The sequence below is a fragment of the Lissotriton helveticus genome, chromosome 3_1 (genome assembly GCF_964261635.1).
Source record: "Lissotriton helveticus chromosome 3_1, aLisHel1.1, whole genome shotgun sequence".
In the NCBI taxonomy this organism is placed as follows: domain Eukaryota; kingdom Metazoa; phylum Chordata; class Amphibia; order Caudata; family Salamandridae; genus Lissotriton; species Lissotriton helveticus.
The window spans coordinates 2,107,514,664-2,107,529,850 of record NC_136061.1 but is presented as its reverse complement, the minus strand read 5'-3'; the positions used below and the strand labels follow the sequence as shown (position 1 = coordinate 2,107,529,850).

Genomic DNA, 15,187 nt, shown 5'->3' with positions numbered 1-15,187 from the left:
AAAGCAAATACACATGGCATATGCTTAGAAGTCCCATCTAAGCCCGGAAATAAACCTGAAGGTCCCAGACCGAAAACATACTGGGTCCACTAGGACCTCACCTGAAACAATTTACTATAGATGGTAGGGAAATTTAAGCTACTAAAGCGCTCTGATACCTGATTCGGTTCGGGTCTAGTTCGCGCTATATAAAACTCTGCAGCAAAAAAAATACAGAGATGGGTGCAGTGTTGTCAGCAAGGGGCTGCTGAGCAAGTACCCCACTGGAAACATCGCTGCAACGAAGGAGAGTGCAGAAATTAGAAGTAATGCCGTGCAGCAAGAGCGTGCAGACAGGCAAAAGGAAGGGGGTACAGTGCAGAGAAAAGGATGGGGTGCAGTGCAGTGGGGTGGTTTGGGGAAGGCTGTCATAACAGCACAATGCATAGCAAGAATGGGAGCCAAGGGAGAAAGGCTACGACAGATCAAGTGCATTGGGTGCAGTGCCGCACGGCGAGGAAGTGCATTGCAGTAGTTGTGATGCAGTGCTATAAAGAAGATGGAGAGCAGTGCAGCTAGCTAGGGCTTAAACAGATGGAGATGATTGGGAGCAGCACAGCACCGCGACGACGAGTAATGCAGCTATTGTAATGCAGTGCAATGAAGAAGACGGCGAGCAGTACAGTTGCAGAGAAGGGGTTTTCTTGGGTGCATTACAGCGCCACGAAGTCACGCACTGCAGCAATGGAAACGCAGTGCTTTAAGGAGAGTGGACAACCAAGATATAAAAGACTAGGTGGTACTGTGCAAGAGCGTTGTTGGTGAATGCTGCTGCGGCTGTTGGGTCTAACGACTGTGGCTGATCTAGCACCGGCGGCGCTAGAAAAAGAGCGTCCAAAAGACTGATAAGGAGGTCCGATACTCCGATCCACTAATTGCCGAGATTTTGAGCGGGCTGGAACGTGTGAACCAGATATACGACATCTCCCGTAGGAGCCAGCGGGGCCTACTTTTGCAGAAGGACTTGAAGCAGCAAGTGTCTGGGCCCTCTGCCAGTGGTGGGCCTGCCTTGTGCTGGAGTGTGAGGAGGCCAACGAGCACAGACCTGCCGGCAGCCGCAGGGTCCAGTGACATCTTACCTTTTCGCTAGACTCTCCACTGTGGTGGAGGTTGGGCCCCTACCGCAGGGGTTCCATAGCTGCCAAGGTTTAAGATTGCTTATGTGTGACATTTTCATAATTTCAGTTTAATTATGAGTGACATTCAGCGATTATGAGTGACATTTTATCGTGAGCAGAAATCGAGCAATGAAGAAGAGGGAAACAAATAAATACCCGAAATTACACCCATTTGAGCAACAAGAAACTCGAAGAAGATCTTAAAACGTCTGCAAACCACTAGAAATGGAAGGGCGCTAAAGGGAGTTTGTTCAGGCTCTCCATGTGGGACCTCTATTAGTTAATGCACTGACCAGAAGGCCACAGAAATGAATACAGTGGAGAATAGTGACTTGTCAATGTTAAGTGCTACAAGGTCCCAGTCTGTGACATAAAGCACTGTGAACATCCAAGTAGGGCTTTTTAAAAGGACACACATCCCAGCTGAGCTGGTACCTACCTTACAAAAAGAATAAATGTGAGTCATCAGGAAGCATTTCTTTGTGTAACTTTCCTTTAAAAGCACCATAACCATTTTAGGGACACATCACAGCTCAGCTTGTAACTTTTACAACAACAAAAAAAAAAGAATACATTTGTGTTGTCGGGAACCTTCATGTGATTCCAGAGTGTCCAAACAGGACGTGAGAGGCTGCAAAACGGATCTCATCAGCTGTCTATCATAAATGTACTAGTCAGTCAGAGAACAGTCTGAGTCAGCTGACTTGTGGACTCACTCTCGAGCCGCCGCAGACGACAGGCAGCAGGCATTGAGAGTCAGTGTCGACGAGGCTGAGACAGAGAGGCACGCTCATGGCCACAACCAGGCGGCCTCAGGCTGGCTAATATTTCGACAATAGTAGTTGGGTACTACAGTTTAGCTCGCGGCGCCGCACTAGCCAGTCACAGAGCTTGCCCCATCCGCAGCATCACACCAGGCACACAGCGCAGCCAACAGACTGCCACAGAGCTAGGCCAACTCTCTGCTGAAGTAGGCAGGAGCACATTCTATGATGTTAATAACATGGCCAACGGATAGTAAATAAACCTCACACACACTCCAGACCAGGCACTTACTTCTGTGCAACGAGTAAGACGAGACGACTGACTCGTAAGCTTCGCTGCAATTCGGTAATGGGGGCGCTCTCTCCGTAATGTACGCAGCGCCCGATGCAGCCATGCCTCAGTCTCAGGTTGATGTAGCGCCGGCGCTACCAGCCTTCTGCATGATGATTGTGAGACTGAGTCTCACCGGCGGGTGACACGCAGTGAACACGATGCTGACACTAGTGACTGCAGATTTGACATAGTCACCGTTCTGTTCTGCAAATCGGCCAGGCCAGCAGCACTCCCCTGCCGAGACTCTCAGCACGTGGTGGTGACGCGCATGAGAGGAATACACTGCGGGGGCTGGCCCAGGGCCGTCATTGGTAGCGCTCTAAGATTGACGGCCCTGGGACCCACAAACTAGGTACGCCGCTGCGCATCACCACTATGCTAGTAGGTGGTGCGTGCGTCGGTGCGTGGCGTGCACTACAGTATTTGTTGACAAGCAAGCAGAGCAGAGGCTAGGCTGCAGAGCTGTTTTAAACACACAGCATAACCAGATTGGTGTCACCCCTAAAATGGTGTCACCCGGTGCGGTCCGCACCCCCCGCACCCCCCTAGTGACGCCACTGCAGATTAACCAAATGTTGGGTAGGTCATGGAAGACAGAAGCCAAATACACTAACAATAGATGGAGTGTTAGATTCAGCAACTGCTACATTTCATGAGGTACAATAATCTAAGCAAGTTAAGCCAGGTCTGATGTTTCAGTGGACTAATGTATTCACTGCGGCCCTCATCCTCCTGGACCTGTCAGCCGCCTTTGACACGGTCTGCCACCACACACTACCAACATGCCTCCACAACGCCGGGATCCAAGAGAAGGCCCTGGACTGCGCCACCTCCTTCCTCTCTGGCAGAACACAGAGCGCCCGCCTTCCCCCCCTTCCGCTCCGCAGTCACCAAGATCATCTGTGGCGTACCCCAGGGCTCATCCCTCAGCCCAACTCTGTTTAACATCTACATGGCACCGCTCGCCCCCGTCGGCACGACCACAACATCATCTCCTATGCCGATGACACCCAGCTGATCCTCTCCCTCACCAAGGACCCCCAAACTGCCAAAACCAACCTTCACGAAGGAATGAAGGCCGTAGCGGAATGGATGAGAAACAGCCGACTGAAGCTGAACTCGGACAAGTTGGAGGTCCTCATCCTCGGATCCACCCCTTCGGCCTAGGACGACTCCTGGTGGCCGACTGCACTAGGAACCGCCCCAACACCCACCGACCACGCACGCAACCTAGGGGTCATCATCGACTCCACCCTCTCCATGACTAAACAGGTCAGCCCGTCTCCTACTCCTGCTTCAACACCCTCTGCATGTTCCGCAGGATGTACAAGTGGATCCCCACTGAAACGAGAAGAACGGTCACCCTCAATCAATCAATCAATCAGTGACACTTATAAAGCGCGCTACATACCCGTAGGGTCTCAAGGCGCTGGGGGGGGGGTAGGGGGGGGGTGCCGCTACTGCTCGAACAGCCAGGTCTTCAGCTTCTTCCTGAAGGAGAGGTGGTCTTGGGTCAGGCGCAGGTCGGTCGGGAGGGAGTTCCAGGTCTTGGCGGCCAGGTAGGAGAAGGACCTTCCTCCTGTAGTCGTTCTTCGGATGCGGGGGACGGCGGCGAGGGCGTGGTTGGCTGATCGGAGGTGGCGTTTGGGAGCGTAGAAGTTGACTCGGCTGTTGAGGTAGCTCGGGCCTTGGTCGTGTAGGGCTTTGTGTGCGTGGGTGAGGAGGCGGAAGGTGATTCTTTTGTTGACGAGGAGCCAGTGAAGGTCTCTCAGATGTCCGGAGATGTGGCTGGTTCGTGGGATGTCGAGGATGAGTCTGGCTGAGGCGTTCTGGATCCGCTGGAGTCTCTTCTGGAGCTTGGCGGTGGTACCGGCGTAGAGGGCGTTGCCGTAGTCCAGTCGGCTGGTGACGAGGGCCTGGGTGACGGTCTTCCTGGTCTCGGTGGGGATCCACCAGAAGATCTTCCGAAGCATGCGTAGGATGTTGAAGCACGCCGAGGAGACGTTGTTGACTTGCCTGGTCATGGAGAGGGAGGAGTCCAGGATGACGCCCAGGTTGCGTGCATGGTCTGTCGGTTTGGGTGCGGTGCCCAGGGTGGGAGGCCACCAGGAGTCGTCCCAGGCGGAGGGTGAGGAGCCCAGGATGAGGACCTCCGTCTTGTCCGAGTTCAGTTTCAGGCGGCTGGTCGTCATCCACTCGGCTACCTCTTTCATCCCTTCGTGCAGGTTGGCTCTGGCGGCGGCGGGGTCGTTGGTCAGGGAGAGGATCAGCTGGGTGTCGTCGGCGTAGGAGATTATGCTGAGGTTGTGTTTGCGTACGATGGCCGCGAGGGGGCTCATGTAGACGTTGAAGAGGGTGGGGCTCAGAGAGGATCCTTGGGGGACGCCGCAGATGACTTCGGTGGCCTCTGACTTGTACGGTGGTAGGCGGACTCTCTGTATTCTTTCGTAGAGTAAGGAGATGATACATTCCAGTGCCTTCCCCTGGATTCCGGCGTTGTTGAGGCGCTGCACTAGGGTGCGGTGGCAGACCGTGTCGAAAGCCGCGGAGAGGTCTAGGAGGATGAGGGCCGCTGTTTCTCCATTGTCCATCAGGGCTCGGATGTCATCGGTGGCGGCGATGAGGGCGGTCTCGGTGCTGTGATTGGCTCGGAAGCCGGACTGTGAGGGGTCGAGGGATCCGTTCGTCTCGAGGAAGGCGGCCATCTGCTTGTTGACGGTCTTCTCGATGACTTTGGCTGGAAACGGGAGGAGCGAGATGGGGCGGTAATTCTTGAGGTCGGTGGGGTCCGCTGTTGGTTTCTTGAGTGGAGCGCTGAGTTCGGCGTGCTTCCAGCTCTCCGGGAAGATGGTGGTGTCGAAGGATGTGTTGATGATGTCTCGCAGGTGGGGTGCGATGACAGCGTCGGCCTTGTTGAAGACGTGGTGAGGGCAGGGGTCGGTCGGTGATCCGGAGTGGATGGAGTTCATCGTGCGGATGGTGTCTTCGGTGCTGATCGGGGTCCAGGCGTGGAGGGTGGTGGTGGGGGGTGGTTGTTCGGTCATGGTGTGCGTTGGTTGGTTGTTGAAGCTGTTGTGTATGTCCGCGATCTTGTTGTGGAAGTATGAAGCGAGGGAGTTGCAGAGGTCTTGCGATGGGGTGATGTCGTTTCCTGCGCTGGGGTTGGAAAGCTCTTTCACGATGTTGAAGAGTTCCTTGCAGTTGTGTGCGTTGTTGTCCAACCGGTCCTTGAATGCTGTTTTCTTGGCGGCGCGGATCAGCTGGTGGTGTTTCCGGGTGGCGAGTTTGAAGGAGGTCCTGTTGTCCGGTGTCGGTTCCCTTTTCCAGACTTTCTCGAGGGCTCGGCAGTTCTTCTTGGAGCTCTTGAGTTCGTCGGTGAACCACGGGGCCTTCTTGCTGCCGGGTCTGCTAGGCGGGGTCCTCAGTGGGGCGAGCTCGTCCGCGCAGATGCTGATCCACTTCGTGAGGTTGTCGGCGGCCTGGCTGGGGTCCGCTGAGTTGGCAGGAGGGTGCTGGCTCAGGGAGGTGGCGAGCTGGTCTGCTGTGATCTTGTTCCAGCTTCTGCGGGCGGCCTGTTGCTGGTGTTGGTGGGTCGTCGTTCTCTTGAAGGTGAAGTGGACGCAGCTGTGGTCCGTCCATTGAAGCTCTGTGGCGTGGCTGAAGCCGATGTCTGTGCTGGAAGAGAAGACTGCGTCGAGTGTGTGTCCGGCGCGGTGGGTGGGGGTGGACACCAGTTGCTTGAGTCCCAGGTTGGCGAGGTTGTCGAGCAGGGTGCTGGTGTTGCGGTCGTTGTTGTTTTCCAGATGGAAGTTGAGGTCTCCCAGGAGGATGTAGTCAGCGGAGGGGAGGGCATGCGGGCTGACGAAGTCGGCGATGTCCTCGCCCACGTCAGCAGCAGGTTGGACTACGGAAACACCCTCTATGCAGGAGCCGCGGCCAAACTCCTGAGACTGCTCCAACGCATCCAGAACGCCTCTGCATGCCTGATTCTCGACATCCCTTGCCACAGCCACATCACACCCCACCTGAGAGACCTGCACTGGCTCCTGGTCAACAAGAGGATAACCTTCAAGCTACTCACCCACGCACACAAGGCACTCCACAACACCGGACCAAAGTACCTCAACAGACGACTCAGCTTCTACACCACCACTTGCCAGCTCCGCTCCGCCAACCTCGCCCTCGCCACAGTCCCCCGCTTCCGAAGAGCAACCTCCGGCAGCAGATCGTTCTCCCACCTCGCTGCCAAGACCTAGAACACCCTCCCCATCCACCTACGGCAGACCCAAGACCTGCTGACCTTCAGAAAACTCCTCAAGACCTGCCTTTCGAGCAGTAGCAGTATTCCCCACCCCAGCACCTTGAGACCCTCACGGGTGAGTAGTGCGCTTTACAAATGATATGATTGATTGACTGCAGGAAACTGTGATTGACCACATAGTCAGATGTTTGAATCTGGACAGGTCATCTTTCTGAAGTTAATGAAATGAGTACCACTGGGTAAGAGTAAACATGTTATTCAGACTGAAGTCCCCGGTGCCATCACTAAGCAGAGTCGGGGTCTGAATGTCTTCCTTACTGGTACTCTGTCCTGGGGGGTGGGTAAGGGCTGAGGGTGTCATACTAAAAGACCTGCAAATGCCATCTCCTGCCGCTGGTAAGCACCAAAGCAAAACAAGAGGTTTTTTAATATATGAAGCTAAAACGTGTTGATTTCTATTTTGGAAAACACAATGCTCCAGCCAGCCCATTAATCTAATAAAGCACAAAATCTCCAGAGTTAAAGGCCCGAGCCGAAGGCAAGGGCCTTTAACAAGGGAGAGGGCCTTTAATGGACGGTAGAGCCTGCTACGGAGGGCTCCATAGGTATTAGAACATTCTGCCCCTAAAGGGCAGAATGTTCTAATTTGTAAAACAAAGGCCTCATGGAGCCCAAGAGGGTTGAATCCCCTCGAGCTCTGTGAGCCCTTTGTGTACTGAAACAACTATCAACGAACATTGGAATGTTGATACTCTGGGCTTCTACCGGCCATTTGAATCCCAGAGCCCTTCACTGTCTTCAATGGAGCACTCAACATCCCAATGTTCTAATATTAATTAGATGCTTTTTGTGGCTCCCTGTGATTGGCTAGAAAACACAGGTAGTGGCCTGCAAGGAACAGCAGACTACCTAAACAGGAAACTTAAAAAAGTAAAATAAAAATCAGCCTGTGTTCCTTATAGGAGCTGCTGCTGCTTTTTTTAAGTTTCCCATTTGGGAACATATCAGGAGAAAACGGCAGCAGTACTCTAGACCACTGCCGTTCCCCCTTGAGGCGCAGGAGGACTCGCCGTGCACCGGCAGACATACATTTAGACCCATTCTACAACTAATGAGATAACAAACGAACACATGAGATGGCAAACGCTGTCCCGAATCATTCCCACTTGTTTCGAATCGTTTGTAAGCTCAATAAGTTTTTTTGCACACTTTCAGTTTTATAATCTCTACCTTTTTTTCCTTGCCATCAAGGGAGCACCTATTAAACAGCGATTTCCATCGTTTGTCTTTAATAATTCACCGCACCCTGACATGTTATTAGGAGCCAGGCCTTCTCGTGTACCGCACAGCCCCCTCCATGTAGTAGCGGCAGGGTGGACTCTAGCCTTTTATCAGCAAGCAGCAGGCCCCGCCACGTCATTCTCCTGTGATCGCCGCCCCGGCAGCAAACACCGCTCCAAAGGCTGTGTGCGCTCTCACAGACAAGAATCTGAACTGGCAGCCGACGTCATCGCTCCCCCTTCATCATCGTGCTGTCCACCATTGAAAGTCCATAACGACCTGCAAAACACGCACTCTGATAATTGTACCCGACGTCACCCGAGGGATGAAACGACCCCATTAACAAAATAAAGGATCAAACCTATCGTCCTCCTGCACCCACGCCCCACCCTTTCAGCTCTTCTATGATAACCTGTCGACCCTATGACAAAGTACTTTGCAGAAAATGAGCAATAGCTGATTTCGCCCAGAGAGCAACAAGTGACGTGGGCTGCAGCTGGTCTCTATGGAAACCGCACATGCCAACAGACGTACATCCTGCCCGGGTACCTCACCGTGCGCTGATGGATGGGATGAGGGCTGCGGGAGGGGAGGGGATGCATTATTTTGTCATATGCCTCATTTCACTGCCTCGCGTTCTCCTTTCGAGCTGAAGACGGTGGCCCAGTTTGGAAACCATCTGTTGCGAGCTGGAAGGTGCTGGAATAAAAGGAATCCTTAGCTGTGTGCATGGTGGTGGGTGGTTGCCTCTCTTCTGCACACAGCCGTGTATACCTGTCTACAAGGAGCCTCAGCACTGCTAACAACAGTCTACCGTGTGTACTGCAATTAAAACAAGTATCACTTTCCAAAGGAGCATAAAAGTTATAACACAAAAAGTAGTAACTGCGCCGGTAAAATAAAAATCATTTCCCAGTGTGGTGTTATCTACATGTTTCAGGCCTGGTGTGAGGTAGGTGGTCCTGCGGAAGGAAAGCTGCTTTTTTTGGCTAAAGTTAAAAATGCTGCATACTTACAGGAAGTAATCAGGGGTTTCTGAAGATGCCGGAGAGGACCCTGCCAGCTGCTCTTTGTCTAAAAAGGAAAGACACACTGGTAAATGCAAATGCTTCAAACCCCACATAAAAAGGTTTCCTGTGTGAGAACGAAGACGAGAGGGATGGGAGCAGGAGGCCCTGCCATAAATAACCCCAGGGGCCATTTTAACACTGACAGCAAGGCATTGGGGTGGGCATGGCAACCCCGGTATACAATTCCAGTAACATAATGGCGCCTACCTCTCTCCAGAGGCTCAGCTCACCCACAACAATGGATTCTATTCGACAATGGCGCTTAAAAGGGACGTTTTTGTAAACTTAGAACTCCAAATGGTTCTATTTTTAACCTTCCGCTTTTGGGCCACAAGGAGACCGTGCAGATGACAGAAATTAGAAAAAACGGAACTCAAAAGGCTTATGCCTTGCATTCTGCCAAGCGCATTGAGGCCAAATACTATTTTGAAGCAACAACAATACTTAACAATACTCAAACACAACTGTACCAGGAGAAATTGCCCAATTTCGAGCCCACAGTATCATTATTTGTTCCATTTAGCTATTTTTAATTTCAAACTAAACCCGAACATATTTACTAGGGGATGCACTTGTTGAAAGTAAAAGCTTTTGCTCACTTCAGATTACTTAAATTCACATTTTCGTCATCCTGTCCGGGTATGTTCATTTGAAAGAAATACTAAGCCCTGCCCCCTTTTTAGGAATACACATATAATACACGTCTGTGGACAAGTGCCATGAATGAAACAAGGTTTGACGTGCATCACCCTGGCCTCACACTTCAGAGCGCTGCATTCCAGCCTGGCGGGTTCATTTTTAAAGCACTCGAATCACGCGCAGCTGGGAGCAGAGTCAGCTGTAACACTGAGAAGGGGATACACTCTGCTGTTTTGTGGGATATCATGTTGTCACCTCTGCAGTCTGAATGGGACATGACGTCGCTGTCTACTTACAATAGCCGGTGATCCGGTTACACTACGTGCTAGTGTTACTCTGGTGTTACCATCCATGGCGCTCGCCCACAGATCCGACCCATGTGGTGAGTGGCCTTGACCTGGATTCTCTCCATAGAAGGCTGGCATAGTACGTCCACAGAACGTGGTGACGTCTGCTGGTCCATCCTCCGAGTCACACCTCTTACTTTTCATTTTCACAAGTGCACACTTTCACTCTCTCAGAGAGCCCCTGCAACCCCGATCCCCTCCTTCATCCAGGCAGATACACTTACAACTGCCTTCCTAATCACAACATTAAACGTAGCAGGCCGCCCTCCAGAAGACCACGCAACTAGACACATACTACACATTCATCATTTACATGTGCAGCCTTGCATCACATACAACTTCCATGATGACATGGATCTCTTAACAAGAGAAATAAGGCCAACTTAATAAAACAAACGTGGTTGGATCTGTTGAGATCCTGACCAGTTCTAGATTTGAAAAAGTTTTCTCCCATCCGGAAAATGAATCTGAGACTTGCGTCACGGGATTGAGGAACATATATACCATTCGTCCCATAACTACTGATATGCCCCCCCCACAAATAATCACATTTGAAGAAACTTCTTTCCAGACATAGGAAATCTAGGCACCCGTAAAATGTCAAGCAATGCAGCATCTATCAAGGAATCCTTCTATTGCGATTATACCTGCTGACAAGGAGAGAGGCCTTGTGTTAATGGACAGTGACTTCTATGCCATCTACAACATTATTGCAGCCTCCCCATAAAACCTACCTCTGAATTTAGACATCAAGGGCCACATGAATCAAAGAATTTGCAAATGGTGGGAATAGGTAATTTCGTCCGTTTGCAAATAGAAAATATTCTTTCAAGATGTATGAAAGGCTTTGTAGATGCAATTTTTGGTAATCACAAAAACTACAGACTACCTAAAATTGCAACTTGTAGTTGCAATTTTGTAATAGGGAATCACAATTTGCGATACCTTAGCACATGGAACAAGCATTTAGGAAATGGTATTACCATCTACTCCAAGTCGAATGCAACTACGTGCTAATTTTTAAAAATGCATTTTTTAAAGTGCCATGTAGCGCACACATGGGCATGTGTATGCTTTACACATGCACCTTTCTTTTTGGGCGCTTTGGGGGGCCTTAGGCCCCTGGTCACCATTGGTATTGCATTACCTAATTTGCGAATACCAATTAGGTGCTTTACATGTTCACATTTTTTTGGGGTGCTTCATGGGGGGACATAGGCCCCTGGGCACCTTTGTTATTGCATTACCAAATTTGTGATTACCAATTAGGTAAATCGCAAATTAGGTAATTTAAAACCATTTGCACCTGTGGCCCTTTCGGCACATAGGAACGAATGGAGTACTGTTACCTAATAGAGATGATCTAATTGCGATTGAGAATTTTTCGGAATCTCTACTAGGTAATCTTTATTTTCTTACATACCATTTTGCATTCCTTAAATAGTGATTACCAAAAATTAGCTATTTAAGGAAGGCAAAATGGATTTTTGATACATGTGGCCCAACGTTTTAACCATCACAGAGGATGCATGGGCTAATTTGTGGATATGTCAGAAGGAATTTCAATTGGTTAAAAAAGATCCACATATTCCTGCTATTTATACCTGCTACCAAACATAGACAAAGATCTGAACCCGTCGCCCGGCAGACCCATCATTTTAGGCTGCTGTTCACATTTAGAACCCATATAAAGATAGACATTAAAGATTGTCAACCTGTACATTAGTATGTTTTTTAATCTTATCAGGGAAACCCACAAATAAACACACGAAATGGGATATCCCAGTAGGTAATTTTAATGAAGGTTGAGCCCATCCAGAAGCATTGTCATTCTGGACGAAGGACTCCACAATGAAGCTTGATAGAGGCACCCTGTGGGCGGGAGCCCTTTTGAAGCCCCATTGTTACTGTCAGCAGGTGTTCTAGAACTAAGTCAGATCCCAACAGATCAGATCACGTTTTCATATATTAAGTAAGCCTTACTTCTGTTGTTAAGAGTTGACTGTCCAATCGGAGGATGAGATGTTCTTCTTTAATTCTCTATATTGGGCATATGTCATATGCAAGGTCAGAAACATGTCTGTCATGTACCAGAATCGCACAATAGCCCAACGTCCATTTCCCCATGCTCCAGTGTGGCAGTCAAACGAGCCTCTGTGAATCCCCATCTGGAACCCCAAACTGAGTTTACGCATCACAAGGTGACACCAGTCTGCCATCTACCTAAATGTAGACAAGTCATTATCACTTCATCTTAACAGCACATGCCCCATAAACTATTGCTCCACACACAATTCCATATGCACTAGCATGAGGTCACCAGCTGCGTTGCACACTGCACGCACTACACATCTACCCCACAATTACTTGGAAGGTAGTTTCATGCAGCAAATGAAGACAAACATGCATAATTTCATTTTCTTCGGCAAGAGTTATAGGGTGACAACAAGTTTTAAAGTTCAATGTTTTGACATGATCAGCGTACCCCGGTTTGATGGATCTTGGACTATATTTTGTAATTTACCATGTATGCACTCCAGTCCTGGCCACGCCCACGGCTCTGGATCTCAATCCTTTTACTAGATCGGTGCTTCACAATGTGGAGCAAACTGAGACAAACCCAATGGCTCCTTTGAGTTGGCTGCTGTGAGGTCATTTTTGGTCAGCAGTATTCAGCATTCAAAAAGTACCATTACTCACAGCCACTCTCCCCTCATGATTTCAGCTCCCTCCCGCACAGCCACTGTATCAGAGTGCAGCGTCTAGGGTCCTTGCCAGAGGATTAGCAATCAGGCTGTTCTGCATGATATTCCTCCTACTTGAGGTTAAGAAGCCTGTGTCTCGTAAAGCAGCTCTTCTCTTCCTTTAGTTTCAGTATAAGGACTACCCCTACTTGCAGAAATGCAGACACAGATGTGGCACTGAATCCGCTCAATAGTGGCCAAGTACAAAAAGTTCCATGTCTAGGGTTCCTTGCACAAAAAAGTCCCATTGCTAGGGTTCCACTGAGGAGTAAACACACCTGGTCACTGTAATAGCCCACACTGCAGCCTTCCGATGCCACTCTTGACAACTGACTGCAGCCTGGTGGCTCTCTGCTCTTTGAGCATCCCTTTGTAGCCTTTCTTCAGATCTGGATGTCAGGGTTGACGTCTGGCTCTGTCAGCAGTGTCTGCTGTTTTGCTCCTGGATAGATCCATGGTCTTAGTCCCTGATCCCGGCTCTTGCGTGGTTCCACGCTAATGGTGTCTCTGCACAACACCCGCTTTGTGATGGCGAATGTAGACTTGTATAACCTACTCAGATCCTTAATTCTAGGTATGGCTAAGTTGAGAGCTTGAAGTTAGAGGGTCTTTATCTCTGCAATTACGTACTTCTCTTTCATTTTACCCTCAAAATTCTCAATCAACAGTGTATCCGTTCTGCACCCAATTACTCTCTGGAACACTTGCAATATAAGAGCCCACAGAAAAGGCAGAGTGGGAGACTGGGAACATTCCTGTCGGGCCTGCATCTCAACCAGGCGCGCAACACCCATTGGACTGAAAGGGCTTCACCCCCCCCCCGTCCCCTCCCCCGTCGCGTGTGGCAGCCCGGAATGAGACAGCTCCTGGGCACACACACAGCCACACCCGAGCACTTCACAGGTATTTTAAAGACCTTTTGCTTGCGAATGAGGCTTTGATGTCCCACCCCCCCTGCTTAGAGCCCCTGCAGCTCCAGAGTGGAGCTTTTGCTTGAAGTTCAGTCCCCCCCCCGAAATTTTTCCTAACAGCTTCTCCTTGAATGCAGCATGAGGTCACTAATGTTCAGCTTCAGAAGCCCTCCGCCAGCATGAGCATCACATCTTATGATATATCCCTCAGCCACAGAAGTCTTGGGATGCTGCACACCACACCAGATCACCTCCTGGGCTGAACTACTACTGGGCTCCCTTGGCACAACCCCTCGGCCTCTCTTGCATAACTGAAATACTCAAGCTAGCACACTGCGCACTGCAGACTGAAGTACTCAAGCTAGCACGCTGGGCACTGCAGACTGCAGTGATCAAGTTAGCACGCTGTGCACTGCAGACTGAAGTACTCAAGCAAGCACGCTGCACACTGAAGTACTCAAGCTAGCGCTGCGCACTGCAGACTGAAGTACTCAAGCTAGCACGCTGCGCACTGCAGACTGAAGTACTCAAGCTAGCACGCTGGGCACTGCAGACTGCAGTGATCAAGTTAGCACGCTGTGCACTGCAGACTGAAGTACTCAAGCAAGCACGCTGCACACTGAAGTACTCAAGCTAGCGCTGCGCACTGCAGACTGAAGTACTCAAGCTAGCACGCTGCGCACTGCAGACTGAAGTACTCAAGCTAGCACGCTGGGCACTGCAGACTGCAGTGATCAAGTTAGCACGCTGTGCACTGCAGACTGAAGTACTCAAGCTAGCATGCTGCACACTGCAAACTGAAGTACTCAAGCTAGCATGCTGCGCACTGCAGACTGACGTACTCAAGCTAGCACGCTGCAGACTGAAGTACTCAAGCTAGCACGCTGTGAGCTGCAGACTGAAGTGCTCAAGCTAGCACGCTGCGAGCTCAGGTAGGTAGATAGTGGAGAAGTGTGGCTCAATGGTTAGAGCCGCAGGCCCTGATGCAGAGGTCTAGCCCGGGACCAGGGTTCAATTCCCCGCCTCGGCGGGTCTTGGGCTCAAAATTTCACGGACCTGATAATTCTCGCCTCGGTGCCTATTCCAATCATGGAGTCCCACTCTGCAACTCTGGGCAATAGCTTGCTTAATCTCCACAACGGCCCCCACAACGCTAAGGATGCCTGGCCTCCACCTTGGGGGTGCCCAGGAGTGGACTCCTCACAGGGAAAGCCAGGATGGGTTCCACAGCGGTATTCGTACACGCGCCTTGAGACCCTTGCGGGTGAGTAGTGCACTATACAAGTATCAATCTACATTTACATTCAAAATAAAATGAGGCTGAAAACCTACTTGTTTTAACTTATCGCCTTCTGGTCCGTGATGCTACAAGGCTCAGATACTTATGGCTTAAGGGCACCTTATAAAGGAGTACTGACTTGAAAAAGCACAAGGTCTTATGTACCATGCTACACAGATCGGTTATACACATTCCCGCCAAGAGCAGTGAGACCTTTGTTTCCATAACTTATGCCTAGCAGATTGATACTGTAAAATCTGCAGAATGAGGCAAAAAGTCAAACGACCTTCACAGATCAGTGAGTGTGGCCCAATGTCACCCAGGGGCAGCCTGCTGACACAGGCCATCATCTAGGGAACTTTAAAGAAGAGGAGGAGGGTGATGTCAGCATAAACCAATT

At 50.4% G+C, this 15,187-nt stretch overlaps 1 protein-coding gene across 2 annotated transcripts in view; it reads right to left on the bottom strand.

Moving 5' to 3' along the window:
* The window catches only part of ELL3 (elongation factor for RNA polymerase II 3), a 329,007-nt gene that overhangs the window by 34,594 nt on the left and 279,226 nt on the right, over positions 1 to 15,187 (bottom strand). For both annotated transcript variants that reach the window (XM_078683282.1, XM_078683280.1), the window contains exon 9: positions 8,814 to 8,871. In XM_078683282.1, the coding sequence (XP_078539408.1) occupies positions 8,814 to 8,871 (58 nt within the window). The remainder of the gene's footprint in view (positions 1 to 8,813; positions 8,872 to 15,187) is intronic.